Source organism: Chrysemys picta, chromosome 4 (assembly GCF_011386835.1).
Source record: "Chrysemys picta bellii isolate R12L10 chromosome 4, ASM1138683v2, whole genome shotgun sequence".
NCBI lineage: Eukaryota > Metazoa > Chordata > Testudines > Emydidae > Chrysemys > Chrysemys picta.
The window spans coordinates 62,151,446-62,179,181 of record NC_088794.1 but is presented as its reverse complement, the minus strand read 5'-3'; the positions used below and the strand labels follow the sequence as shown (position 1 = coordinate 62,179,181).

The 27,736-nt window shown below is 50.7% G+C and overlaps 1 protein-coding gene and 2 long non-coding RNA genes across 4 annotated transcripts in view; 1 reads left to right on the top strand and 2 right to left on the bottom strand.

Moving 5' to 3' along the window:
• Nucleotides 1-27,264, bottom strand: part of SHISA4 (shisa family member 4) — a 62,976-nt gene extending 35,712 nt beyond the window's left edge. The window contains exon 1 of one of the 2 annotated variants that reach the window (XM_065595128.1): nucleotides 26,597-27,264. In XM_065595128.1, coding sequence (XP_065451200.1) covers nucleotides 26,597-26,669 — 73 coding nt within the window. In that variant the 5' untranslated portion in view covers nucleotides 26,670-27,264. The remainder of the gene's footprint in view (nucleotides 1-26,596) is intronic. The other variant, XM_065595129.1, reaches the window with a different exon arrangement.
• Nucleotides 525-4,949, bottom strand: LOC135983409 (uncharacterized). The gene is made up of 2 exons (XR_010601023.1): nucleotides 1,954-4,949; nucleotides 525-1,134 (listed from the first exon to the last, which is right to left on the bottom strand). It is a non-coding gene; the product is annotated as an uncharacterized LOC135983409 (long non-coding RNA).
• LOC135983410 (uncharacterized) lies at nucleotides 5,027-8,742 on the top strand. The gene is made up of 2 exons (XR_010601024.1): nucleotides 5,027-5,404; nucleotides 7,779-8,742. It is a non-coding gene; the product is annotated as an uncharacterized LOC135983410 (long non-coding RNA).
• Nucleotides 27,265-27,736: the final 472 nt, after the last annotated feature.

The following is a 27,736-nucleotide window of genomic DNA, read 5'->3' as shown; positions in this document are numbered from 1 at the left end:
TTAATGCCATGGCTCATGAAGCCGTATACAGGCAGCCTGGACAGGAGTCAGGACCTGTTCAACTACAGGCTGAGCAAGTGCCGAATGGTGGTGGAATGTGCATTTGGACGTTTAAAAGCGCGCTGGCGCAGCTTACTGACTCGCTCAGACCTCAGCGAAAAGAATATCCCCATTGTTATTGCTGCTTGCTGTGCGCTCCACAATATCTGTGAGAGTAAGGGGGAGACCTTTATGGCAGGGTGGGAGGTTGAGGCAACTCGCCTGGCCGCTGATTACGCGCAGCCAGACACCAGGGCGGTTAGAGGAGCACAGCAGGGTGCGGTGCGCATCAGAGAAGCTTTGAAAACGAGTTTTGTGACTGGCCAGGCTACTGTGTGAAACTTCTGTTTGTTTCTCCTTGATGAACCCTCCAAACCCCCCCCCCCCCCCGACCCGGTTCACTCTACTTCCCTGTAAACCAACCACCCCACTCCACCCTCCCCTCCCCAATTCGAGCACCACTTGCAGAGGCAATAAAGTCATTGTTTTTTCACATTCATGCATTCTTTATTAGTTCCTCACAGAAGTAGGGGGATAATTGCCAAGGTAGCCCGGGATGGGTGGGGGAGGAGGGATGGAAAAGGACACACTGCATTTTAAAACTTTAACTCTTATTGAAGGCCAGCCTTCTGATGCTTGGGCGATCATCTGGGGTGGAGTGACTGGGTGGACGGAGGCCCCCCCACCGTGTTCTTGGGCGTCTTGGTGAGGAGGCTATGGAACTTGGGGAGGAGGGCTGTTGGTTACACAGGGGCTGTAGCGGCAGTCTCTGCTCCTGCTGCCTTTCCTGCAGCTCAACCATACGCTCGAGCATATCAGTTTGATGCTCCAGCAGACGGAGCATTGACTCTTGCCGTCTGTCTGCAAGCTGACGCCACCTATCGTCTTCAGCCCGCCACTTGCTCTTTTCATCCCGCCACCTCTCCTCTCGTTCATATTGGGCTTTTCTCATCTCCGACATTGACTGCCTCTACGCATTCTGCTGTGCTCTATCAGCGTGGGAAGACATCTGCAGCACCGTGAACATATCGTCCCTCGTCCTACGTTTTCTTTTTCTAATGTTCACGAGCCTCTGCGAAGGAGAAACATTTGCAGCTGGTGGAGGAGAAGGGAGAGGTGGTTAAAAAAACACATTTTAGAGAACAATGGGTACACTCTTTCATTACAAGGTCGCATATTTCGGCTTGCAGGCAGCCATGGTAGGCCACAGTGTTTTGGCTTTTTTAACCTTCTTAACATGCGGGAAAGGTTGCAAACAGCAGCGCATTTCCCATATCAAGGATGAATTGGGTTGTCCATTTAAAATGGGTTTTCAATGTAAAAGGAGGGGCTGCGGTTTCCCGGTTAACATGCGGCACAAACACAAGTAAACCACCCCCCCCACACACACATACGATTCTCTGGGATGATCACTTCACCCCTCCCCTCCACCGCGTGGTTAACAGCGGGGAACATTTCTGTTCAGAAGAGCAGGAACGGGCGCCTCTGAATGTCCCCTTAATAAAATCACCCCATTTCAACCAGGTGACCATGAATGATATCACTCTCCTGAGGATAACAAAGAGAGATAAGGAATGGATGTTGTCTGCATGCCAGCAAACACCGGGACCATACGCTGCCATGCTTTGTTATGCAATGATTCCAGACTACGTGCTACTGGCCTGGCGTGGTAAAGTGTCCTACCATGGCGGACGGGATAAGGCAGCCCTCCCCAGAAACCTTTTACAAACGCTTTGGGAGTACATAAAGGAGAGCTTTCTGGAGATGTCCCTGGAGGATTTCCGCTCCATCCCCATACACGTTAACAGACTTTTCCAGTAGATGTACTGGCCGCGATTGCCAGGGCAAATTAATCATTAAACACGCTTGCTTTTTTTGTGTAATGTTTACAAATATTTACAAAGTTACACTCACCAGAGGTCTCCTGTGTGCCCTGAGGGTCTTGGGTGAGTTCGGGGGTTACTGGTTCCAGGTCCAGGGTCACAAACATATCCTGGCTGTTGGGGAAACCGGTTTCTCCGCTTCCTTGCTGCTGTGAGCTACCTACAGTACCTCCATCCTCATGTTCCTCGTTCCCCGAACCGTCTTCCCTGTGTGTTTCTCCAGTGAGAGAGTCATAGCACACGGTTGGGGTAGTGGTGGCTGCACCCCCTAGGATCGCATGCAGCTCCGCGTAGTAGCGGCAAGTTTGCGGCTCTGCCCCGGACCTTCCGTTTGCTTCTCTGGCTTTGTGGTAAGCTTGCCGTAGCTCCTTAATTTTCACGCGGCACTGCTGTGTGTCCCTGTTATGGCCTCGGTCCTTCATAGCCTTGGAGATCTTTTCTAATACTTTTCCATTTCTTTTACTGCTACAGAGTTCAGCTATCACTGCTTCATCTCCCCATATGGCGAGCAGATCTCGTACCTCCCGTTCGGTCCATGCTGGAGCTCTTTTGCGATCCTGGGACTCCATCACGGTTACCTGTGCTGATGAGCTCTGCGTGGTCACCTGTGCTCTCCACGCTGAGCAAACAGGAAATGAAATTCAAACATTCGCGGGTCTTTTCCTGTCTACCTGGTCAGTGCATCTGAGTTGAGAGTGCTGTCCAGAGCGGTCACAATGAAGCACTATGGGATAGCTCCCGGAGGCCAATAACGTCGAATTCCGTCCACACTACCCCAATTCCGACCCGCAAAGGCCGGTTTTATCGCTAATCCCCTCGTCGGAGGTGGTGTAAAGAAACCGGTTTAAAGGACCCTTTAAGTCGAAAGAAAGGGCTTCGTTGTGTGGACGTGTCCAGGCTTAATTCGGTTTAACGCTGCTAAAGTCGACCTAAACCCGTAGTGTAGACCAGGCCTATGACTCTATGGGGGCTGGGGGTTATGGCTCTGGGTGCCACACACCGGGTGTGGAGCAGGGTGTGGCTGTGATTGCACTTCAAGTATGAGCCCTTTTCTGGCCAGAGGCAGCAAAATACTCAGTGCAGATCCTGTTAAAAAGCCCACGTAACACTGCCAACCTAGGGGATTTTATCCCAACCCTAAAGCCTTACAATCTCCCTAGTGTGTTTTTAGCCGCCTAGTTGCGGGGGCCTGAGGATGGCAGCCCTAAATGCTCAGGAACCAAAGGCAAAGAACCCCAGCATCTAGTGCCAAACGAATCTGATCTCCTTCTTTGAGAAAGTAACGGATTTATTAGATAAGGGAAATGCGGTGGACCTAATATACCTGGATTTCAGTAAAGCGTTTGATACTGTACCCCATGAGGAATTATTAGTTAAACTGAAAAACATGGGGATCGATATGAAAATCCAGAGGTGGATAAGGAATTGGTTAATGGGGAGAATGCAGCGGGTTGTATTAAAGGGTGAACTGTCAGGTTGGAGGGAGGTTACTAGTGGAGTGCCTCAAGGTTCGGTTTTGGGACCCATTTTATTTAATCTATTTATATCTGACCTCGGAACCGATTGCAGGAATGGGCTGATAAAGTTTGCGGATGATACGAAGGTGGGAGGCGTTGTAAATTCGGAGGAGGATAGGGATATCCTGCAGGGAGACTTGAATGAGCTTGTGAATTGGAGTATCAGAAATAGGATGAAATTTAATAGTGAAAAGTGTAAGGTGATGCATTTGGGGATGACTAATAACAATTTTAGTTACAAGATGGGGACGCATTGGTTAGAAGTAACGGAAGAGGAGAAGGACCTAGGGGTTCTTGTAGACCGCAGGATGACTATGAGTCGACAATGTGACATGGCGGTGAAAAAAGCCAATGCTGTCTTGGGATGCATTAGGCGAGGTATATCTAGTAGGGATAAGGAGGTCCTGCTTCCGTTGTACAAGGCGCTGGTGAGACCTCATTTGGAGTACTGTGTGCAGTTCTGGTCTCCCATGTTTAAAAAAGATGAACTCAAACTGGAACGGGTGCAGAGAAGGGCCACTAGGATGATCAGAGGAATGGAAAACCTGTCGTACGAAAGGAGACTAGAGGAGCTTGGGTTGTTTAGTCTGACAAAGCGAAGGCTGAGAGGGGATATGATTGCTACCTTTAAATATATTAGAGGGATTAATACAAGGGAGGGAGAAGAATTATTCCAGCTTAGTACTAACGTGGATACAAGAACGAATGGATATAAACTGGCCGTGGGGAAGTTCAGACTTGAAATTAGACGAAGGTTTCTGACCGTCAGGGGGTGAAATATTGGAACGGCCTACCGAGGGAAACGGTGGGGGCGACGGACCTGTCTGGTTTTAAGATTAAGTTAGATAAGTTTATGGAGGGAATGGTTTAATGGTAAAACATAGTAGTCAAGGAAAGCCAAGCAATGGTAGGTAAATAGTATATGGCTAACAGGGGTCGGGCTGGAGACTCTTGCCTATATGCTCGGGGTCTTACTGATTGCCATATTTGGGGTCGGGAAGGAATTTTCCTCCAGGGCAAATTGGCTGAGCCTCTGGAGGTTTTTCGCCTTCCTCCGCAGCATGGGGCAGGGATCTCTAGCAGGAGGGTCTCTGCCGATTGAAGTCACTAAAAACAGGATTGGGGACTTCAACAGCAGAGTCCAGGGAAGGGATAGGGACGGTTTTATGGCCTGCAGCATGCAGGGGGTCAGACCAGATGATCATAATGGTCCCTTCTGACCTTAAAGTCTATGAGTCTATGAGTATGTTCTGAAATCTGATGATTTGGGGGCCTGCCTGCTGACGGCTGAACACTTGGGGCTGGCAACTCTGCGGCCCTTGGCCTTTCCAGAGCTCCTGGAGGTGCCCTTTAGCCTGCATCGTGCTGAGGCTGCAGCGTGTCCAGTGACACCCACAGAGCCAGCACCAGCTCCTCTTTCAGGAACTCCGCTGCTGCTGAGCCTGCTCTATTTACGGCCTGCAGCTGGCACATCTGACCAGTGCTTTCTGAAGCCATCTGGGAGCAGAGGTTGGAAATAGTACTCCCTGGGAAATGGAGCCAGGAAGTTTGCTGCTATGCTGGACAGGTGCTGGGCTTTGGGAAGGCTATAGCATGAGTGCTGTGCTGCAGGAAGCCACATGGATGATTTCCCTCCCTGATGCCTCTATGCCCTGTCACGGTTCATTAGCCTTGCTGAGAGCAAGAGTCTGGGAAGGGAGCAGTGATGGAACTTGGAAGAGAATCTCCTAAAGAACTGGCAACAGCAGTGGATTACCGCATAGGCCAATGGGACCCATGCCCAAAGCCCCGGCCAATTTGGCAGCCCCAGCAGGATTGCTGGAACTCCATCCCTCCCCTCCACCCTGATCCTCCTCCCCACCCCCGCTCTGCTTCTTCTCTCCCCCCAGCCTCCCGGGGCCCTGCTGCCCTGCTTCTCCTCTTCCCTCCTGGTCAGGCCAGAAGCCAGAGCCCGGCTGTAGTGAGGTGAGTATATTCCCCACGCATGGAGCTGGATGAGCCGCTCACCCAAACCCGCTTCCCAGGCCCCCTTCTCCCCCGCGCATGGACCTGGTCCGAGCCTCTCTCCCCGATGCCCCCCATGTGGATGTGGCCCTCTCCCCTCTCCCCCTCCCCACCCTGTCCCAAGCCACTTCCCCAGTCCCCTTGGTTCTGAGCCCTTCTCCCCCGCCCAGGGCTGGCCTTCAAGAAAACAGCACTCCTAGCCCCTGTGGACGGGGCATCCCCCCACATTGCCCCTGGCCCCTGTGGGCTCAACCCTGTCCCCTTCTGTGCCCCTAACCCCTGCACTGTTCCCCCTTTGTCCCTAATCCCTGCACCCCAATCCCTGTACCCCTAACCCCTGCCCCCTCTTACACTCCTAACCCCTGCACCACCCTCCTGCACCCACGTGGGGAAGCTGACCTGGATGCATGGAGCAGCTGGCATTGCTGCTTGCTCCCCACTCAAATGCTGCTTCTCCTCATGGACCCCTAGGGGGATGTGAGGGGGGGAACGAGGAGCAACATCTGGGCTCCCTTCATCCAGGTCACTTACCCGACCTGGGCTGCGTAAGAGGAGAGAAAAAAGCAGCAGCCCCAGATGCTCGCCTTCCAGCACAGCCCAGGTGGGGGAAAATGACCTGAATGAATGGACTTGGTGTTGCTCTTCACTCCCCCCAGCCCCCTAGGGGGTGCAAGAAAACTTTGGGAGCGAGCAGTATGTGTGTGTCACTGCTCACTCTCCCCATATTCCTCTGCTGGGAGGAAGCCCAGAGAAATCTGGGTGCCCCCAGATGCAGCGCTCTTCTGCCAGCTGGGAACAGTTTCTGACTCCACACCAGCAGTGCACCTGCTTGATTATGGCACCCTTGGGAAGTCGCCGGGGTGGCCCACCCTTAAGGCCAGTCCTGCCCATCCCTCCCGTGTGGACCTGGCTCGAGCCCCTCTCCTGAGCCCCTGCCCTGCACAGACCTGGCCCAAACCCTCCTCCCACTGCTCACTCCCCTGTACCCCACCACTCACCCCCCAGCCCCTTTTTCACAAAACTGGGCATTTGTCCAGTGTGCTCTTGCCAACTGATGATCAGTTGGTAAGAGCACACAGCACAAATGCCCAGTTTTGCCAAAAAAGTCGGGACATCTGTGGCAGGGTTAAAAAGGGGACTGTCCCAGGCAAAACGGGATGTATGGTCACCCTAGGCTGTAATAAGAGCTACCCAGGTAGCCCGGGCAGCTGTGGGGAGCCCCAGGCCCTCCACCTGCCCTGGGTGAGGTGCTGGGATGCCAGCATCCCTGTCCCCCAGGGTGCACCACCTAGGGCAGGTGGAGGGTCCAGGGCTCACCACAGTGGCTCAGACTCCCTGGGCAGCTCTTACCACCAACCAGCTTTTATCCAGGCCAGGAGGCGGAGCCATGGGGGAATGGAAGGAGCAGGGGGCAGGGCCCCATGGCAGGGAGTGTGGGGGGTCGGGCCCAAATGTTCTTTGTGCCCAGAGCACAAAGAATCTAAATCCACCTCTGGGTGGCAAGAAGTCAGACTATATGATCATAATGGTTCCTTGTGGGCTTAACTTCTATGACAGTCAGCTCAGTGACCACAGGAGCTGGACAGGCTATTCAACTGAGATGCATAACTGCAAACCAACATGGGCATGAGGCATAGCAGAACACCACTGAACATTTGTGCACTGAGTGTGGCTGCACTGCCTTGGGTTGAGATTGATTGATCTATCCTCATGCTGCAACAGAGACAAACCCATAGGTGTTTCTGAGGCAGCTAGACCTTGGAATTTGAAGGAGCACCACAGGGAGATAGAACACCAAGCAGTGTCACATACTGCCTAATACAATGTACAATGAAGCCCATTCTGAATAGTCACGGGAGGGCCTGCTAGCTTTCTGGAGCACTGCAAGGACCATGTTGCTGTACACACAGATGCCTACTGCATTTCAGCATGACATCATCCCCCTGCATAAAACCTTATTCCTGTGCAGGTAGGGGTTACCATAAAGGCTGGGAAGTTCTTAACTAAGGAGCCTACATCCAGCTTTACAGTTTAAGTGTAACACCGATAGACCCCGGTCATAAGCGGGCGGGACCGAACCTGGGACTCTGGAGCTTAGTGCATGAGCCTCTACTGCATCAGCTAAAAGCCACATGGCTGTTAGCTAAGGCTGTAGAGCAAATTTATTAATCTCTCTCTAAGTGGTCTCGGTGCCACTAGATGGGACAGAACACCACACCCCAGAGGTGTGTGGGTTACATAAGCACAATATATCCAATATGTATTCAGCCAGGAAAAAGCACGTACATTTTAACACAATAAAGCAGTGGAATTTGTTTTGTTTTTTTTCCTCCAGAACTTTCCAAACAACTACCCTTACACATGGCTCATACAGCACATCGCGGAGAGGAGAGCTAGCCCGAGACAATACAGCCCCAGAAGCACTTGTGTGGGAGACTATAAGCCATTGCACACAGGATGTTGGAATTGAAATAGCTGCTCAGCCATAATGAAAAGAATAACTGCACTCTAGCAAGCAAACAACAAATAATTGCAAAGCCTGAAGGGCTGCAAATGAGCCAGCACTGACTGATTGTCCTTGTTTTGGTACACAACTCAGTGCAGCAAGTTATTGAACCAGAGCATCTAAAACAGCAATATCTGAAATGTAGCTGGGGCTACCCAGAAGGCTAAAGGAGAGTCTGATTTTCCGGTCTCTACTGATGACCTACAATGGAAAGATAAGACTGTGCTCATTCTGTTTTGCTTCATTCTGCAACAGAAAGATAACCTAGAAGGCATTTACATTTTCACTTTTTTCTGCTTGGATTTTTATTATTAATTTTAGGTTACAAATATCATCAATATCAAGTCTGGACTTCTCTGGTTATGCTGAAGATTTATGGGAGGTGTCAGAATCACGGGCTGTGAGATTTCTCAGAAAGGCCAGAAAGGCTGAATCTTAACGGCTATTATTTAGTCATGTGTTTCTTGGACATTGACACTAAATGGGAGTTTTAAACAGGCTGACCACTTCACTGTCACAGAGATTTCACTTTTTCAGTGCGGTGATGTAATAATCTGACTGGCTCTCTTGTCACACAAGAGACTGCCCGGGTACCAGACCAGAATTTCAAATGTAAAAAACCAATGATATGTACATAAACTCTTTGGTGAAGAATCCTTCCATGCTTTCTTCTTCAGATGTGTAAAGAAGCAAACAAGAGCCCAGGGCCTAGCTTTTCCCCTGTGCAGGTCGTTTTAAAGGCTCTTAATAATAAGTAATAATAAGTAATAAAGCGCTAAGTGTTGATAAGAAACTCATACTTCCTGATTCCGCGTCAGGTTACTCCTGAGAATACAGCAGTTACTATTACAGCCTGTACGCCAGAGACTGCTGCAAACAAAAAAATTCCACTCAACTGTGCTGGATTCCCCCAGCTGTCAATCCCTGCTGGACCCTCTCACCATCAGTCAGGGGGCTCTGGGATGCAGGTAAGTTTCCTGTTCCTACAGTTTATTAGACAATGTGGCACTAGAGGCAGATGTGGAAGTTGGAGTCCCAAGCAGCACCAAAAGGCAGCACCCTGGTAAGGCTTCCAGCCTCTGTGGGTAGGTGGGCTTCCCCTCCAGACATGCCAAATCATGTGGCATGGTCCTTGTGCATTTGGAAGAGCCATCACACCTACCCACATAACTTGTAAATAGACTTAGATATTTACTGGTAAATGTCAATTTCACCATACACACACAAACCTATGTACAAATATTTCCACGATAATAAAATAAATGTACAGATAGGCAAACTATGAAAATGCCACCTGAGATCTTAGTAGTCAAAATCCAGTGATTTAGACTGTGAATTAAGATTGTTACATATGGACTAATGAATGAATCGTAAAAACAGGTATTTGTTGGTTTAAGAATATTTACTTTGTATATTTTGACATATAATGTTGACAATTTGTGTTTTAATAGTTATAAAACTTTAACTTTTTTGAATATCAACATCTATCATCATTAAACATCTGCTGTCATTAATTATCTGACTTATAACTTCCCACAAGTGTGAAAATTTAATTCTATACAGATAAAAAAATGCTTAAAACAGATATTATCCATCAAAATTATTTTAAAAAATCAAATTCTGCCAAGCCTACTTTTAAAACATCACTGTTTTGGTAGGAATGCTCAGAGGTGCCCTGTAGTGTACAGAAAAGTGCACAGAGTTGCAAGCTGGAAGACCATGAATCCTAGCCCTAGGTCTCCCACTGACTGGTGGTAACATTCCTGTGCACTTCACAATCCTTTTTACTAACTAAGGCCTTGTACACCTATATAGGGCAAGTCACCCTTTCCCCCAAACAAGCATCATTCCTGAAGGTGTCACACTAGCACTGATGGGGACAGGAAGTGGATTGAACTACAGAGCCTTGGCCGAGAAGTTGCCAGCATGAATCCAGCCCAACTCAGTAGAGATTATTCCCACCTAATGGTAGCCCCTATATGAGATGAGATTAAGGAGGTATCAGTTCCAGCTCCTATATCACAACCTCCCCATCTTACTCTGCACTAAGGGCTTGTCCACACTTGACAAATGTGTTTGTTGGAGAACGTGATAGCTAACACATTTTCAATACTACTGCAGACAGGGCAAACTGTCATTTTAAGGTATTAGCTAGTTTGAAACTACAAGGGGCGAAGCCTACACTTGGATTTCAAAACGTGCCAGTGATCACCTTTTCAAAATACGCTTTTTCCTCATGACAAGAAACCCTTGTTGGCATACTCACTCAAGGCCAAGAACTCATGGCTCATAAAGACTGAACTGCCTGCCCTCACAGAAGAAGCCCCCCAGAGCAGGGCTGAGCCTGCTGGCAGGGCAGTGTGTATTCATTTAAAACAGAGGTTCCCAAACTTATTTGGCCTACCGCCCCCTTTTCAGAAAAAAAATTACTCAGCGCCCCCCTGGAAATCTACCTTCTTTAAGCGAACAAACAGAAAGATGCAGTGACAAATTTGTGTTCTTTTATGTATCTATATTTCTACCTACGTCCTACAATATAGTAAAGAAAGATGTGTTATTAGAATATCGCCCACGACATCAGGTATACAGTGGTTTTTGCGTAAGATGGCAAAAGACAACCAAACTAAAATACTAATGAAACTAATAAACTGGGTTTTGTTCTTTGCTCAGCATTAGATATATGTATTTGATATTAAACTGTCAAATATCAAACTAAATTTATCAAGAAATAATTAATTAAAAAATAATCAATATGCAATTAAAAATCAGTTAATAGTTTTAATTTAGTTTGCCCTTATTTAAATAATTGTTCCTTATTAACACATGCCTTATTTACCAATTAACACAGATGATTCGATAGATATAAATAAATGTTAATAGTTAACAGTTTTTTTATGATTTCATTCCCGTTTTCGTTAATATTGTAATAAAAAATATGACAAATATATTGACTGTACACTTCAAATAGTACTGTACCGACACAAGCCTGCTACGATTTTATTATTAGTAAGCACTAGAGACACAGAAATGTACGGTAGATATGTAAGAAAATGTATAAAAATACTCACATGTAAATTGCTGTTTTATTGAAACAACAATAATACATTTTGCTTTGTATGTGATCCGTAATCCGTAAAGATCGAAGGTATTGAATATGAATAAAAAATTTTAAATACTTATTGCACTATTAACTGCTTTTTACACAATTAAGAAACAATCTAAATTAGATTTCATACATGTCGCCTATTTATAGTATCGTATTGTAAACAAGTCATTACACGCACATATTCCTGCTGATGCATGCTGGACTTCCCGACAATGCGCGACACGCTCGCCTGCCAACACTTGCTTGTTAAGAGCTGTTGGCGGACTTGACACCTGATCGGTTATAATTTGTGAATTTATTTGGAAAATAAAGTAATCACTACAACTTTAACTCTATGTTACACGTATCAGAGGGGTAGCCGTGTTAGTCTGAATCTGTAAAAAGCAACAGAGGGTCCTGTGGCACCTTTGCATCTGAAGAAGTGAGGTTCTTACCCACGAAAGCTTATGCTCCCAGTACTTCTGTTAGTCTCAAAGGTGCCACAGGACCCTCTGTTGCTCTATGTTACACAACAGATGAAACATGTACGAACGGTTTTTCAAAATTTTCTTATATTCTTTCTTTATGCTTCCACCGCCCCCTTATTTTTATTCAACGCCCCCCAATTGCACCCGAGGCTACTACTGCCCCCCTGGATCGTTCCAGCGCCCCCCAGGGGGCGGTATCGCCCACTTTGGGAACCTCTGATTTAAAGTATACTGTGTAATAATAGTTATTGCTCAGGCTTTGGTGTCCTTGATTTTTTTTAAAAAATACACTAAAATAAACAGACCTGTCTTTCCTTTCTAGATAAGTTCAGACACACAGTGGCAAGAGAAATGTGACTGGAGTGAATCGACCCCCAGAATCCCACCCCAGCCTTACCCAGCCCCCGTTTCTTCATGAGCCTGAAGATAACGTGGGCTTTGCAGAGCTCCATGAAGGCTGATAAACTTGGGCTGTGATGGGCTTCTGGGGGAAGAAAGGAGTGAGTCACAAAGGCCCAGGGCCCATTGCCCCCTCTCTCTTACACTGAAGGGCCTTCAGAGCTGGCTAGGGTTGCCAGGTGTCTGGTTTTTAACCAGAACGCCCGGTCGAAAAGGGACCCTGGCGGCTCTGCTCAACACTGCTGACCGGGTCGTTAAAAGTCCAGTCGGTGGCACAGCGGGGCTAAGGGTCTGTGCAGCTCCCAGAACCAACGGCATGTCCTCCCTCCAGCTCCTAAGCATAGGGTCAGTCAGGGAGCTCCGCTTGCTGCCCCCACCCCAAGAGCCAGCTCCGCAGCTCCTGCAGATGGGGCAGTGCGCAGAGCCGCCTGGCCGCACCTCCACGTAGGAGCTGGAGTGGGGAGATGCCGCTGCTTCCAAGAACTGCCTGAGGTAAGCGCCACCCGGAGCCTGCACCCCTGACCCCCCCACCCACCCTAACCCCCTGCCCCAGCCCTGATCCCTCTCCCGCCCTCCAAACCCCTCGGTTCCAACCCAGAGCACCCTCCTGCACCCCAAACCCCTCATCCCCAGCCCCACCACAGAGCCCTCCCCGCCAGCCAGAGTCCTCCCCCCCCCGCACCCCAGCCCCGCTCCCACTCCCACCCTCTGAACCCCTCGGTTGCAGCCCAGAACACCCTCCTGCATCCCAAACCCCTTATCCCCAGCCCAGACCCTGCACCCCCAGCCGGAGCCTGCACACACACCTGCACCTCAACCCCCTGCACAAGCCAGGAGCCCCCTCCCACACTCTGAACCCCTCAGCCCCACTCCAGAGCCCCATCCTGCACCCAAAACCCCTCATCCCTGGCCCCACCCCAGAGCCCATGCCCCCAGCCAGAGCCCTCACCCCCTCCCGCATCCCAACCCACTGCCTCAGCCTGAACCCCCCTCCTACACCCTGAACTCATTTCTGGCCCCTCTGCAGAGTCCTCACTCCCAGCCAGAGCCCTCACCCCCTCCTATACCCCAACCCCTGAGCCAGTCCGGTGAAAATGAGCGCATGAGTGAGGGTGGGGAGAGCAGGCAACAGAAGGAGGGAGATGGAGTGAGCGGGGGGCGGGGCCTCAGAGAATGGGCAAGGCAAGGGTGTTCAGTTTTTTGTGCGAGTAGAAAGTTGGCAACCCTAGACCAGGCGCCTCTGTGGGCCACAGCTACAGCAGTGAGACTCGAAGGGAAACATCTCTGTAAGGGCTTGTCTACATGGGGGGATTGTTCAGTACAGCTGGGACGTTAAGCCAGAAAGGGTTAAGCAACTCACAGGCTAAATGACTCAAATTCTACCTTCAAAGACATATTGGGAAAGTATGTAAATGGTAATTAGGGCTATTCCTTATAAATAGCTAGCAAAGCCATGCTAGATAGACTAGAGCAGTGGTTCTCAAACTGTGAGTCAGGACCCCAAAGTGGGTTGGCTTAGACTTGCTGAGGCCCAGGACTGAAGCCAAAGCCCAAGTCCCACTGCCCAGGGCCGAAACCAAAACCCAAGGGCTTCAGTCCTGGGCAGCAGGGCTCAGATTACATGCCCCCTGCCTGGGGCTGAAGCCCTTGGGCTTTGACCGCCTGACCCGGGCCGGTGGGGCTCAGATCATTAATAAAAATGTTGAACAAAAACAGCCCCAAGACTGACCCCTGGGGCACTCCACTGGATACCGGCTGCCAACTAGACATCGAGCCATTGATCACTACTTGTTGAGCCGAACAATCTAGCCAGCTTTCTATCCACTTTATAGTCCATTCATCCAATCCATACTTTTTTAACTTGCTGACAAGAATACTGTGGGAGACCGTATCAAAAGCTTTGCTAAAGTCAAGATATATCACGTCCACTGCTTTCCCCATATCCACAGACCCAGTTATCTCATTATAGAAGGCAATCAGGTTGGTCAGGCATGACTTGTCCTTGGTGAATCCATGTAGTGTAATTACTGGTGATGTTTAGGAAATAGGTCTACTTCAAAGCCACAATGATTCACCTTTTATTCACCTGCTGTCAAGAGGCTGCTAGAGAACTATAAAAATAACTCCTGGGCCCTGATCCTGTATCTCAGATCTGCTTAAGCTTCATCAGGGGAAGTCTGAGTCGCAAGATTTAGGTCCCTAGCTTCAGTCTGGGTCACCGTGATTTTGGACATTGGACTATAACCTGTGGAATTTATTCTGAAATTTTTTTTTGCAACCCTAAAGCTCACCATCTCTCTCCTATGAAACTGACCTAAGAACTTTATTTATATTTGTATGTGTAATGATCTTTGAATCAATATACTCTCTCTCTCTTTTCTTTTTAAATAAATCTTAGTTTAGTTAATAAGAATATGCTATAAGTGAATCTTTGGGTAAGATCTGAAATATTCACTGACTTGGTGGGTAATGTGTCATAGAATATCAGGGTTGGAAGGGACCTCAGGAGGTCATCTAGTCCAACCCCCTGCTCAAAGCAGGACCAACACCAACTAAATCATCCCAGCCAGGGCTTTGTCAAGCTGGGCCTTAAAAACCTCTAAGGAAGGAGATTCCATCACCTCCCTAGGTAACCCATTCCAGTGCTTCACCACCCTCCTAGTGAAATAGTGTTTCCTAATATCCAACCTAGTCCTCCCTCACTGCAACTTGAGACCATTACTTCTTGTTCTGTCATCTGGTACCACTGAGAACAGTCTAGATCCATCCTCTTCAGAACCCCCTTTCAGGTAGTTGAAAGCAGCTATCAAATCCCCCCTCATTCTTCTCTTCTGCAGACTAAATAATCCCAGTTCCCTCAGCCTCTCCTCATAAATCATGTGCTCCAGCCCCCTAATAATTTTTGTTGCCCTCCGCTGGACTCTTTCCAATTTTTGAACATCCTTCTTGTAGTGTGGGACCCAAAACTGTACTCCAGATGAGGCCTCACCAATGCCGAATAGAGGGGAATGATCACGTCCCTCGACCTGCTGGCAGTGCTTCTACTAATGCAGCCCAAAATGCTGTTAGCTTTTGGCAACAAGGGTACACTGTTGACTCATATCCAGCTTCTCGTCCACTGTAACCCCTAGGTCCTTTTCTGCAGAACTGCTACCTAGCCACTCAGTCCCTAGTCTGTAGCAGTGTATGGGATTCTTCTGTCCTGGGTGCAGGACTCTGCACTTGTCCTTGTTAAACCTCATCAGATTTCTTTTGGCCCAATCCTCTAATTTGTCTAGACCCCTCTGTATCCTATCCCTACCCTCCAGCGTATCTACAGCTCCTCCCAGTTTAGTGTCCGACCCTTTGGGATTGGTAGAACTTTCTATATGATGAACAAGATTTTCAATAATCCTCATCATATTTGACTTAGCTGTCTGGGTGGGAGCCCAAGGCTGGACAGTTTAAGGAAACTGTGGCTTTTGGCTTCTGGGTAACCAGGAAGGTATTGCAGAAGCTGTTTTGTTGCTGGATTGGTGAATCTAATTATTAGAAATAACCTCCAGTTTTGGGGATCGTCTGTCCCATTTTTTGCAGTTTGCCCTGATTGAGCAATCTCAGTGTGGCCCCCCTGGGACCCTGGTCACAATAACTATAGCAGAATAATTATATCCTATAGCTATGCTGATATAACTCCATGTGTGGTTGCTTCCTTCTGGAATTAAAGTGATTTTATTCTGGAATAATTGTTCCACTTTGGATCTCTATCCGCCGACCCCTCCTCTTGCAGAGAGATTGCAAGAGAAGCCACAGGAATTGAGACCAGACATCTAGGCTCTGGCTTAGAGCTTCTCATACGTTTCCTGTGACCTTGTCTCCCACTGCCCTCTACCACAGGGATTGAGGGTCCTGCTTCCCTCTCAGCCAAACCCCCCGCCACAGGCCTCCACTTCTCCACTCTGAGGTGGTCATCGAAGGTGAACAGCTGGGCATCCAAGCAGGAGTCTCTAGCGGGAGCCATAAAGTCCATTCTCAAACAAACACATCCCTCTGCAGAGCCGCTCGGGATCTCCCCCTCCCTCCCAGGTTTGAGAGCCTGGTAAAGAGGGGGAGACCCCGAGCCGCGGCGGCGTGCGAAACAGCTGATTCGCGCACCGCTGCTCTCCCTCCCTCCCTCCCTCCCAGACTTGAGAGCCTGGGAGGGAGGGCGAGTAGCGGCGCGCGAATCAGCTGTTTCGGGCGCCATGGCAGCAGCAGCGGAGGTGAGCTAGGGCGGCCGGGGCACATTTTTAGGGGCGGCATTCTGGCGCCGGCCATGCCGCCCCTAAAAATGTGCTGCCCCAAGCACCAGCTTGTTTTGCTGGTGCCTAGAGCCGGCCCTGCATTCCACTTACTTTCCCCAATCTCAGTCTCTGCTTACTAGTATGTGTTCCCAGACTTGCATCAGCTCCACGGAGTCTGTCTCTAAGGAGGACTCCTAGCCAATCACTAACCACAACCAGCACTTCCTAGTTTTTAACAACAGGGAGGTCTTGCCCATTCAAGCCAACACAACCCTGTTCCTTCAACCTGAAGCCAAGGGATAGATACTGTGTGCTCTTCCCAACAACTTTTTCCATTGCAGTGTCTTGTGCTTCCCATAAGTTATTCATCCCACACACATTGCTTTGTCACATTTGCAAAATAACTGAGAGTTTCTTAGAGCACTAGCATTAACATCTATAACACTGAGCACAGGTGACAAGCAGAACAGTTAAGTGGGGTGATATTTTTGCTACAGGAAAAGACTACTGAGGAAGGTTCTTCATTCATTAGAAGAAAGAATCTTGTTGTCTGCTATCCAGAAAGATCTGCGGGGACAAAACTTCCCCCAGGTCTGGAACCACAGAAAAATCCAATATCACAGTGCAATCATTTGGACCTCAGGCCTTGGAAAAGAGGCAGTCTGGTTCAGTAACTAGAACATAGCTGTGGGAGTCAGGAGACCAGGGTTATAGTCTCTTCCACTTAACTTGAGCAAATCTTTTGTCCTCTGTGCTTCTGATCTGTAAAATGGAGATAATGAAACTTAACTACCTCCCAGAGGTTGTAAATCATAACTAATATTTGTGAAATGCTTTGAGTTTCTTGGCTGCAAGCTGTTGAGTATCATTATTATGGAAAATATAATAGTGTACATATGAAGATCAAGGCCTGCTTTTGAGAAAGTTTGGTGCCCATGCACACACCCTATGTGCACATGTTTAAAACACTGGTGATGGTCTAGATTCCAAAATTTGCATGTGCATGGGGTTTGTACACACTCAAAAAAAGTTGGGTTTGAGACTCAAGATTTTCAAACATTCAGAACTCTGTTCTCTTGAAAGCAAAGTTTCTCAAACTTAGTGAAGTAGTTTGGACCCCTCAAAAAAGCTGTTTTTAGCTATCCAAATGCAAAAACATAACTGAACAAATGCACAAAAAGGTTGTTTTTACTCACACAATTCAAAAAGGAACAAACTAATTTTATTGCAATTTCTCAACATTATTCATATCTGGTATGAAAATTCTAGCCTCAAAGGAAATGGATGAGACTTTTAAGCGAAAAAAACAAAAAAACCAGCCACATAGATAAGTAGAATAGAATAGCACTTTCAAACATATTCTGGTTGTTTCAATACTACAACCATATACTAGAGTAGTGGTCTCCAACCTTTTTATGCCCAAGATCACTTTTTGAATTTAAGGGCAACCCAAGATCTACCCTGCCCCTTCCCCAAAGCCCCGCCCACTCCATCCTCCCCTCTCTCTGTCACTTGCTCACCCCTACGCTCACTCACTTGCACTGGGCCGGAGCAGAGGTTTGGGGTTTGGGAGGGAGTGCGGGCTCTGGGCTAGGGCCGAGGGGTTCACAGTGTGGGAGGGGTCTCTGGGCTGATCCTGGGGCAGGGAGTTGGGGTGCAGGATGAGTTACAGGGTACTGGCTCTGAGAGGGGTAAGGGCTGGGGCAGGGGGTTGGGGTGCAAGAGGGGTTTTGGGGTGCTGGCTCTGGGACAGGGCTCAGGGCTGGGGCAGGGGCTTGGGCTGCAGGAGGGGATGAGGGGTGCAAGCTCTGGGAGGGTGTTTGGATGCAGGAGGTGGCTCCAGGCTGGGGCAGAGTGTTGGGGTGCAGGAGGGGGTGTGGGGTGCTGGCTCTGAGAGGGAGGGCAGGGCTTGGGCACAGTGTTGGGGTGCAGGTTGGGGGTACAGGGTGCTGGCTCTGGGAGGAGGCTCAGGGCTGGGGCAGGGACTTGGGGTGCAGGAGGGGGTGAGGGGTGCAGGAAGGGGTACGGGGTGCTGGCTCCCACCAGGCGGCACTTACCTCGGTCAGTGGCGCAGCGAGGCTAAGGCAGGCTCCCTGCCTGCCGCAGGCCCACACTGCTCCCGGGGGCCAACGTGCCCCTGCAGCCCCGGGTGGGGAGGTGGAGGGGGTCATGTGGCGCTGTGCACTGCCCCTCGCTGCAGGCACCGCCCCAAAGCCCCCATTGGCCACAGTTCCCCGTTCCTGGCCAATGGGAGATGTGGGGGTGGTGCTTGCAGGCAGGAGCAGCGTGTGGAGACCCCTGCCCCCAACACAGGCCATGGGGGCATGCTGGCCACTTCTGAGACCGGCGTGGGGCCCTGGCAGGAAGGGAGCCTGGCTTAGTGGCAGGCAGCCCTGCTGCACCACCGCAGCCGGAGATCGCGATTGACTGGGAGAGTCCCCAGGATTGACCAGTCAATCACGATCAACAGGTTGGTGACCACTGTACTAGAGAAAACTGGGTTCTGAAACCAGGGACTGTACTCCCTTATTTTTTGTTCTGCACTAATGTTTAGGGCAGGGGTCGGCAACCTATGAGACACGTGCCAAGGGTGGCACGCAAGCTGATTTACTGTGGTATGCTGCTGCTGGCCTGAGGTCCCGGCTGCCGGCCCCACTCAGCCCGCTGCTGGCCTGGATGGACGGAACCCCAGGCCGGCAGCGGGCTGAGCGGGGCCAGCAGCGGGGACCTCGGCTGGCAGGGTCTGGAGGATGGAACCCCAGACCAGCAGCAGGCTGAGTGGATCAGCCTGCTGCCGGCCTGGAATCCCAGCCATCGGTCCGCTCAGTCCGCTGCCAGTCTGGGGTTCCATCCGCCGGCCCCTGTAAATGTAAAATGTATTACTGGCACGTGAAACCTTAAATTACCGCGAATAAATGAAGACTTGGCACACCACTTCTGAAAGGTTGCCAACCCCTGGTTTAGGGTGACCACATATCCAGAATTCTTCCCCTTTAACAAACCAGGTCCTGGTGTCCGCTCAGATTATAGGGACATAGAATGGGAAGGGATTTCTTGGGTCATCTAGTCCAGTCCCTGCTCTTGCTGGCAAACCCAGCACATAATCCCCTTCATGAATTTATCAGGCTCCAATTTAAAATGAGTTAGGTTGTTTGCCCCCCACACTGCTCCTAGTGGGAGGCAGTTCCAGACCATCGCATCCCTCCTCTGATGGTTAGAAACTTCCTTCTCATTTCCAGTCTTCATTTACTCATGGCCAGTTTATCCCCATTTCTTCTTGTGCCAACATTGTCTTTTAGCTTCAACAGCTCTTCACCCACCTTGGTGTTTGCCCCCCCACCCCGGATGTATTTATAGAGAACAACTAGATCCCCTCTCAGCCTGTGTTTGCTAGACCAGTGGTTCTCAAACTTTTGTATTGGTGACCCCTCTCACATAGCTAGGGTGACCAGATGTCCCGATTTTATAGGGACAGTCCCGATTTTGGGGGCTTTTTCTTATATAGGCACCTATTACCCCCCATCCCCATCGTTTACACTTGCTATCTGGTTACCCTACACATAGAAAGCCTCTGAGTGTGACCCCCTGTAGTGGGGCGGCTGCCCCACTCCTGAGGAACAGGGGTTGAAAGCAGCCCTGGAGAGGGCTGCGGCTGTGAAGAAAGCCTCGGCTGATTGGGGAACCAGCCACAGATGCAGCCACACCCCAATCAGGGCCCAGCTGGCCCTTATAAGAGGGCAGTGGGCCAGAAGCACACAGAGTCTCTCTCTGGCAGTAGAGAGAGACGGGCCTGGCTGCTTGGGAGCAGAGCAGAGCAGAGCAGAGCAGAGCATCTAGAATGGAGCAGGGCTGGGGGAAGGCTAGAGGAGCTGGGGGAGCTCCAGCCTGGAAAACCCCCAGGCTGCAGGCCTTTGATGGAAGGCCATGAAGGGTACTGGAGTTGCAGAGGTGCAGCCCAGGGTAGGCAGAGGCAGCAGGTCCAAACACCCCTTGCCAATGATGAGTGGCCTTTGCAGACTGCAGTCTGCCCCAGTGACCAGGGGCTAGATGGTGACTGGCAGTAGCCACTGAGGCAAGGTGGGGATAGGGGGTTGGGGGTTCCCTGGGGAGGGGAGACCGAGATCTGAGGGGGTACTGCCAAGGGGCAGCACCCAATGTAAAGGGGAACCGGGGTCTGGGAGGGACACAGGGCCCAGCGGCAAGCAGGACATCGGCCAGTAGAGGGCGCTCCGGAGCTGGAAAAGCTAATTCCCTGGACAACCAACAGGAGGCGCTGCGCCGGTGAGTCACCCCGTTACACCCCCCTTATAAATTAAAAGCATTTTTTTATATAGTTAACACTATTATAAGTGCTGGAGGCAAAGCGGGGTTTGGGGTGGAGGCTGACAGCTCATGACATCCCCCCATGTAATAACCTCGCGACCCCTGAGGGGTCCCAACCCCCAGTTTCAGAACCCCTGTGCTAGACTAAACAAGCCAAGCTCATCCAGCCTTCTCTCATAATATAGGCCTTTCATTCCCCTGATCATCCTTGTAGCTCTTCGCTACACCTGTTCCACTTTAAATTCATCTTTCTTGAACATGAGTGATCAGAATTGCACACAGTATTCCAAATGAGGTCTTATCAGGGCTTTCTACAATGGCATTAATACTTCTCTGTCTCTTCTGGAAATGCCTCACCTTATACATCCTAGGATAGCATTTGCCTTTTTCACGGCCGCATCACATTTGTGGCTCATAGTCATCCTGTGATCAATTAATACACCCAGGTCTCTCCTCCTCTGTCATATCCAACTGATGAGGTCCCAGCTTACAGCAGAAATTCTTGTTATTAGTCCCTAAGTGCATAACCTTGCACTTTGTACTATTGACTTTCATTCCATTTCTATTTCTCCAGTCCTCTAAGTCATCCAATTCTTCCTTTACAATATTCCGATCCTCCTCTGTATTGGTGATGTCTCCCAACTTTGTGTCACCAGCAAATTTCATTAGCTCATGTCCTCTTTTTGTGCCAGGGTCATTAATTAAACTATTAAATAAGATCTGTCCTAACTCCCTGAGGACCTCCACTAGTAATTTCGCTGTACCCTGATAGTGCTTCCCTTTAGCCAGTTCCTTACCCACCTTACAATGCTTGTACTAAGCCCCATATTCTCCATCTTAACTAATAATTTCCCATATTGTACTATATCAAATGTTTTACTGAAGTCCCGATAGATCAGATCCACTGCATTTCCCTTGGCTAAGAAATTAGTTATCTTATCAAAGAAAGATAGCAAGTTAGTATGGCATGATCTACCTTTGGTAAACCCATGTTGTATTTTATTCCATTTTCCATTTACCTCCATGTCTAATTATTTTTTTCTTTCAGAATTTGTTCCTAAGCCTTGCATGCTATTTAGGTCAGACTAATGGGCCTGTAGTTTTCTGGATTACTTTTTTCTCCTCCTTCTTAAATATAGGTCTACAACATTTGCTATTCTCCAATCATATAGTACTAGCCCGATTTGATCATTAATTACAAATCCTTGCCACTGGACTTGCACTTTAATGTGTCAGTTCTTTCTGTATTCTGGTCTGGAGATCCCCCCAACTTGAATGCATTAAACTCTATGTTTTCCTTCCTCCATGGATTTGGTAGTTTCCATTTCTATATACTCATTCCCATCAGCCGTCCTGCCTTTGCCCCTATGTTTAGAGCCCTGCGCAGATACACACTCCTGTCCAGGAACGTGCAAGCTGCTTGCACACACTAGTGTGAACAGGGATAGCTGCCGGGGAACTGGTGCCCACCCTAGTGGGCAGGCTTGGGGGCGATACAGCCACGTTGGAGGAGCTGCCTGGGCTGGGCATTGGCTCTTGTGAGCAACGGCCCAACATGCTGCTGTTTTCGCCACTGCAGTTCCTGGCCCAGTTGCCGGGCATGGCCCTGCTGGTCTCGCTCGTTGTCACTAGAGCCCTGCAAATCCACGGATATCCGCTTTATATCCATGGATATAAATTGTTTATCTGCACAGGGCTCTACCCATGTTCTACATCACCGTTATTATTGACAACTGAGGCAAATTATTCATTTAGTTTTGGAGCTATACCTAGATTATCCTTACTCTCTACCTCATCCTCACTGCATAGCAGCCCCACTCTTTTCCTAAAGAACCTTTTACTATTTATTTTATTTTCCTTCTAATTCAGCTTCACTTCCAGCAACTCTCTTTATTCCTACACTCTCTGATATCCAAAACAGAGCTTTCTTTGCTGATCAATCCCTCCTTCCATTCTTTGTAGGCCCCTGCTTACTCCTGATATCCTTTTTGAAGTGTTTATTCATTCAGTTAGATCTGGAGTCCTTCCCTACAAATTTTATGCCCTTGTTTGGGATGCAAATTTCAGATGGAATTTCTTTAAGTCAAAGGTAGAAAAAGTAAGTCTCCTCCACATTGAAGTCCCTGAGCTCTACAGTCCAGTTGATTTCACTAACTAGTTCCCTTAATTTATCAAATTCTTCCCTTTTGCAATTGAAAACCTTAGTTATGACCTGATTTTGATTATCCTTTTGATTATCCTTCCATTTGATTTAAACTGAATCAACTTGTGATCACTTGATCCAGCGTTATTTTCTACAACCAGATCTTCTATACTGTCCTCACTACTTACACCAAAACCAAGTCTAAAATAGCATCGCCTCAGGTTGGTTCAGTGACTACTTGGTGAAGAAATCTGTTAGCTATCACATCCAGAAATAAGTGGGCCCTACCACCACCTTTCCCTTTTTTTCCCCCTTAACAACACATACCTTCAACACTTGTCTTCCAGCTATTAGTGCTAGTCCACCATGTTTCTGTTATCCCTATAATGCCCTTCACCAATAGTTCCCATTCCTCCATTTTGTCACCAAGACCATAGGCACCGACTCCATGGGTGCTCCAGGGCTGGAGCACCCATGGAGAAAAATTGGTGGGTGCTCAGCACCCACCGGCAGCTCCCTTCCTCCCCCAGCTCACCTCCGCCTCTGCTCCGCCTCCTCCCCTGAGCACGCCATGTGCCCGCTTTTTCCCCCTATCTCCCAGCGCTTGCGCTGCGAAACAGTTGTTTCATGTGGCTGGGAGGGGGGAGGAGGAGGGGAACGCTGCGCACTCGGGGAAGATGTGGGGCCGGGGCAGGGATTTGGGGAAGGGGTCCAATAGGGGCAGGGAGGGGGCGGAGTTGGGGCAGGGACTTTGGGGAAGGAGTTGGAATGCGGGTGGGACAGGGCGGGGAAAGGGTGGAGTCTGGACAGGGCGGGGGGCACGAGCACCCACCGGCGCCGGGGAAAGTTGGCGCCTATGGCCGAGGCTCCTCGCATTAGCACAAAAACATCTCAATTGTTTTCTCTCTGACCTCACTCAACTTCTTAGCAGGATTTGGCATAGTCCTTTTGCTGTCCATATGCCTATCTTCTGGTGTTCATTTATCCATTACTATATTCTCACTTACCTGATTTTCCTATTCCTGTATATTAAAACCATGTGTGAAGATTAAACAAGTCTCTCCTAACTTCTAGCAATGAAACCAATAAAAGAGGAAGAGATTGGAAGAATGCAGAATAAGTGTATGTCTTCACTACCCGCCAGATCGGCGGGTAGCAATCGATCTATTGGGGATCGATTTATCACGTCTCATCTAGACGTGATAAATCGATCATGGAACGCGCTCCCCGTCGACTCCGGAACTCCACCAGGGCGAGAGGCGGAAGTGGAGTCGACAGGGTAGCCGCAGCCATCGATCCCGCGCCGTGAGGATGGGAGGTAAGTCGATCTAAGATACGTCGACTTCAGCTACGCTATTCTCATAGCTGAAGTATCTTAGATTGATTCCCCCCCACCCCCCAGTGTAGACCAGTCCTAAGAGAGAGGTAGGAAGACGGAAAGCAGAGCAACTAAATAAAGCATCAGTTAGGGTCTTGCAATAGAACTTTAAACCGATAACAAATATGAGATGTGTTAAAGCTGGACAATACATGCAGACACCAAGAGTAAGCAGCATGACACTGCTAGTGTAACCCACACACCTCCCGGCCTGTGGGAGTGTGGAAATGGTGCTTGGGGCGTGGGCAGCGCGCTGAGCCCCATGGCCCCCCGCCTAGGAGCCAGACTTGCTGCTGGCCGCTTCCGGGGCGCAGCGCAGTATCGGAACAGGTAGGGACTAGCCTGCCTTAGCTGGGCAGCACTGCCGACGGGACTTTAAACAGCCCGGTCAGTGGTGCTGACCAGAGCCACTGCGACCCAGTACTTTACATTCTGTGACCCAGTACTGGGTCACGACCCCCAGTTTAAAAACCACTGCTCTAGTGGAACTGAGACCACTTAGAGATTGATGAGTCTGCTACAGCCTTAGCTAAGAGCCATGTGGCTTTTAGCTCATGCAGCAGAGCAGGGGCGGGCAAACTTTTTGGCCCGAGGGCCACATCTGGGTATGGAAATTGGATGGTGGGCCATGAATGCTCACAAAATTGGGGGTTGGGGTGTGTGGGGGGGTGCAGGCTCTGGGGTGGGGCTGGGGATGAGGGGTTGGAGGTGCAGGAGAGTGCTCCGGGCTGGGACCGAGGGGTTCAGAGGGCGGGAGGGGGATCAGGGCTCGGGCAGGGGCGTGGGGGAATGGCTCAGGGGTGCAAGCTTCAGGTGGTGCTTACCTCAAGGTGCTCCCAGAAGCAGGGCATGTCCCCCCTCCAGCTCCTAAGCAGAGGCATGACCAGGCAGCTTTGTGCCCTGCCCCATCCGCAGGTGCTGCTCCTGCAGCTCCCATAGGCCGCGGTTCCCAGCCAATAGGAACTGCGGGGATGGCGCTTGGGGTGGGGGCAGTGTGCAGAGCCCCTTGGCTGCCCCTGTACATAGGAGCCAGATGGGGGACATGCCGCTGCTTCCGGGAGCCACGCAGAGTCATGGCACGCGCGGAGCAGGGCAAGCCCCCAACCCCACTTCCCAGCTGGAGCTCGAGGGCTGGATTAAAACGTCTGAAGGACTAGATGTAGCCTCCGGGCCATAGTTTGCCCACCCCTGCAGTAGAGGCTCAGGCATTTAGCTCCAGAGGTCCCAGGTTGAATCCTGCCCGCAGGTCGTCCTCGCTCCCAAACACACCCATCCCGTTTCCCCATTACCTCATCACTCCACACACGCTCCCCCCCGACACCCAGCCCCATGTTCCCCCATTACCTCAGCACCCCACACACACTCCCACCCGCATCCAGCCCCACATTCCCCCATTACCTCAGCACCCCACACACGCTCCCCCCACATCCAGCCCCATGTTCCCCCATTACCTCAGCACCCCACACATGTTCCCCCCCGCATCCAGCCCCACGTTACCCCAATACCTCAGCACCGCCCACACACTCCTCCCATTTCCCTCAGTTACCTCATTACCTGCCATACACTCCCCCCTCACCCAACCTTACACTCTCCCCCCCAGTTACCTCATCACCCCAAACATACTTCCACCTGCACCCAGCCCCATGCTCCCCCGTTACCTCAGCACCCCCCACACACCACAGGGTGATTACAGTTTTGTGAGGCCCTGGGCCAGAGCAAGTGGAGGCCCTCTCCCCCCACCCTTTCCGTCTGCAGTCCCTCCCCCCGTCGCACTCCTGCTGGGGAAATGGGATCGGGGCATGTGGGCATGCCCCATCCCACCCACCCCCCCACCTGGCACTCCTGCCAGGGAGCTGGTTCAGGGCACAGGGGTGACCATTTTTCCAGGGCTCCCCAATTGGCCAGGACCCCTGGGCATAGGCCCTGTTAGTCCAGTGGCTAATCCACCACTGCTATTCACTCCTCCCCGCAATCAACCCCACATTCCCACGTTAACTCAGCTCCCCTCACATGCTCCCCCGTTATCTCAGCACCCCCACGTGCTCCCCCCATTATCTCACCACTCCCCACACGTTCCCCCTACACCCAGCCCCATGATCCCCCATTACCTCAGCACCCATCATACACTCCCCACCACACCCAACCCAACACTCCCCTCTACTGCAGCATGCCCCACGTGCTCTCTCTCCTGCACTCTGCTTCATGTCCCCCCAGTTACCTCAGCACTCCCCACGCTCCCTGCACACAGACCAGAGCTCTCTCTCCTGCTGCCCTGCATCTAGCCCCCCAGCTCTCTCCCCTATATTCTTCACCTGTATCCAACTCCATGCTCTCCCCTCCTGCTGCCCCCCCCCCGTAGTTTTCATCCTGCACAGCCCCACTCCCACACTTCCATTTCCACACTGCCTCTCCGATCCCCACGCTCTCACCCGGCCCCAAACCCAGCCCCACGCTCTCCATGCTCCAGTGCCAGGTCTGAATTCACCCCCTATAGCCAGCCCCAGCCGCCCCATACCCAGCTCTGAGTTCACCCCCCGGGCCCGCCCCCATGCCCGGCCCAGGCTCTTACCCAGAGAAGCGGTCAGGCTGAAGAGCAGCATGGCCAGCAGGGGCCAGGCGGGTCGGGGGCCCCCATTCGCCATCCTCCTCCCGCTCCCCTGGAAGCACCAGGAGGCCGGTGGTGCCACGGGCCGCGGCGGGCAGGCGGAGCGATCCGCTCCGGGCCCGGCGGCGCAGGGAACCCGACCGACAGCGGCAGCTCCAGCCCCGCCGCCCCCTCCTCCTGGGACGGCTTAACCCGGCCCCTGTTGCAGGGCTGCGAGAGCCGTGTCCAGCGCAGGCGGTGCCCAAGGCCAGTCCGGAGTCAGACCCCAAACAAAGAGAGCTGTCACCGTCAGTGCGTGTCCAGTGTGTGCATATGTGTGTGTGCCTAGTGTGTGTGCGTGCCCAGCGTATCTCCCTGTGTGTGTCTGTGTGTGCCCCGTGTGTCTCCCCCAGTGTGTGTGTGCTCAGTTTGTGTGCGTGCCTAGTGTGTGTGTGCTCATTGTGTCTCCGCCTGTGTATGTATGTGCCCAGTGTCTTCCCCAGTGTGTGTGTGTGCTCAGTTTGTGTGTGTGCATGCCTAGTGTGTGTGCCCAGTCTGTCTCCCGCCATGTGTATGTGTGCCCAGTGTGTCTCCCCCAGTGTGTGGAGCCCAGTGGGTGCGTTTGCCCCCAGTGTGTGTCTGTCTCCAGTGCATGTTCACATACCCTGTGTGTGCGTGTCTGCCCAGTGTGTCTCACCCAGTTAGGTTTGGAGTCTCCAGGAATTAAAGATAAAGTTTAATTAAAGATTAATGTCATGTGATGAAACCTCCAGGAATATGTCCAACTAAAATTGGCAACCCTATCCCGAGTGTGTGTGTGTGCCCAGTGTCTCCCTCAGTGTGTGTGTGTCTGCATGCCCAGTGTGTGTGCACCGTGTGCATTCGTACCCAGTGATGTCTGTGCCCAGTGTGTCTGCCTCAATTGTGTGCATGCCCAGTGTGTGCACCCCCAATGTCTGCTCCCAGTATGTGTGTCCCCAGTGTGAATGTGTGTGTGAGCACACCCCCAATGTGTGTGTGCATGTGTCTGCCCCCAGTGTGTGTGTGTGACCCCAGTGAGTGTGTGTGTGCCCGGGGTGTGCATGGGTGGGTGTCCGCCCCCAGATGTGTTTCCAATATGTGTTA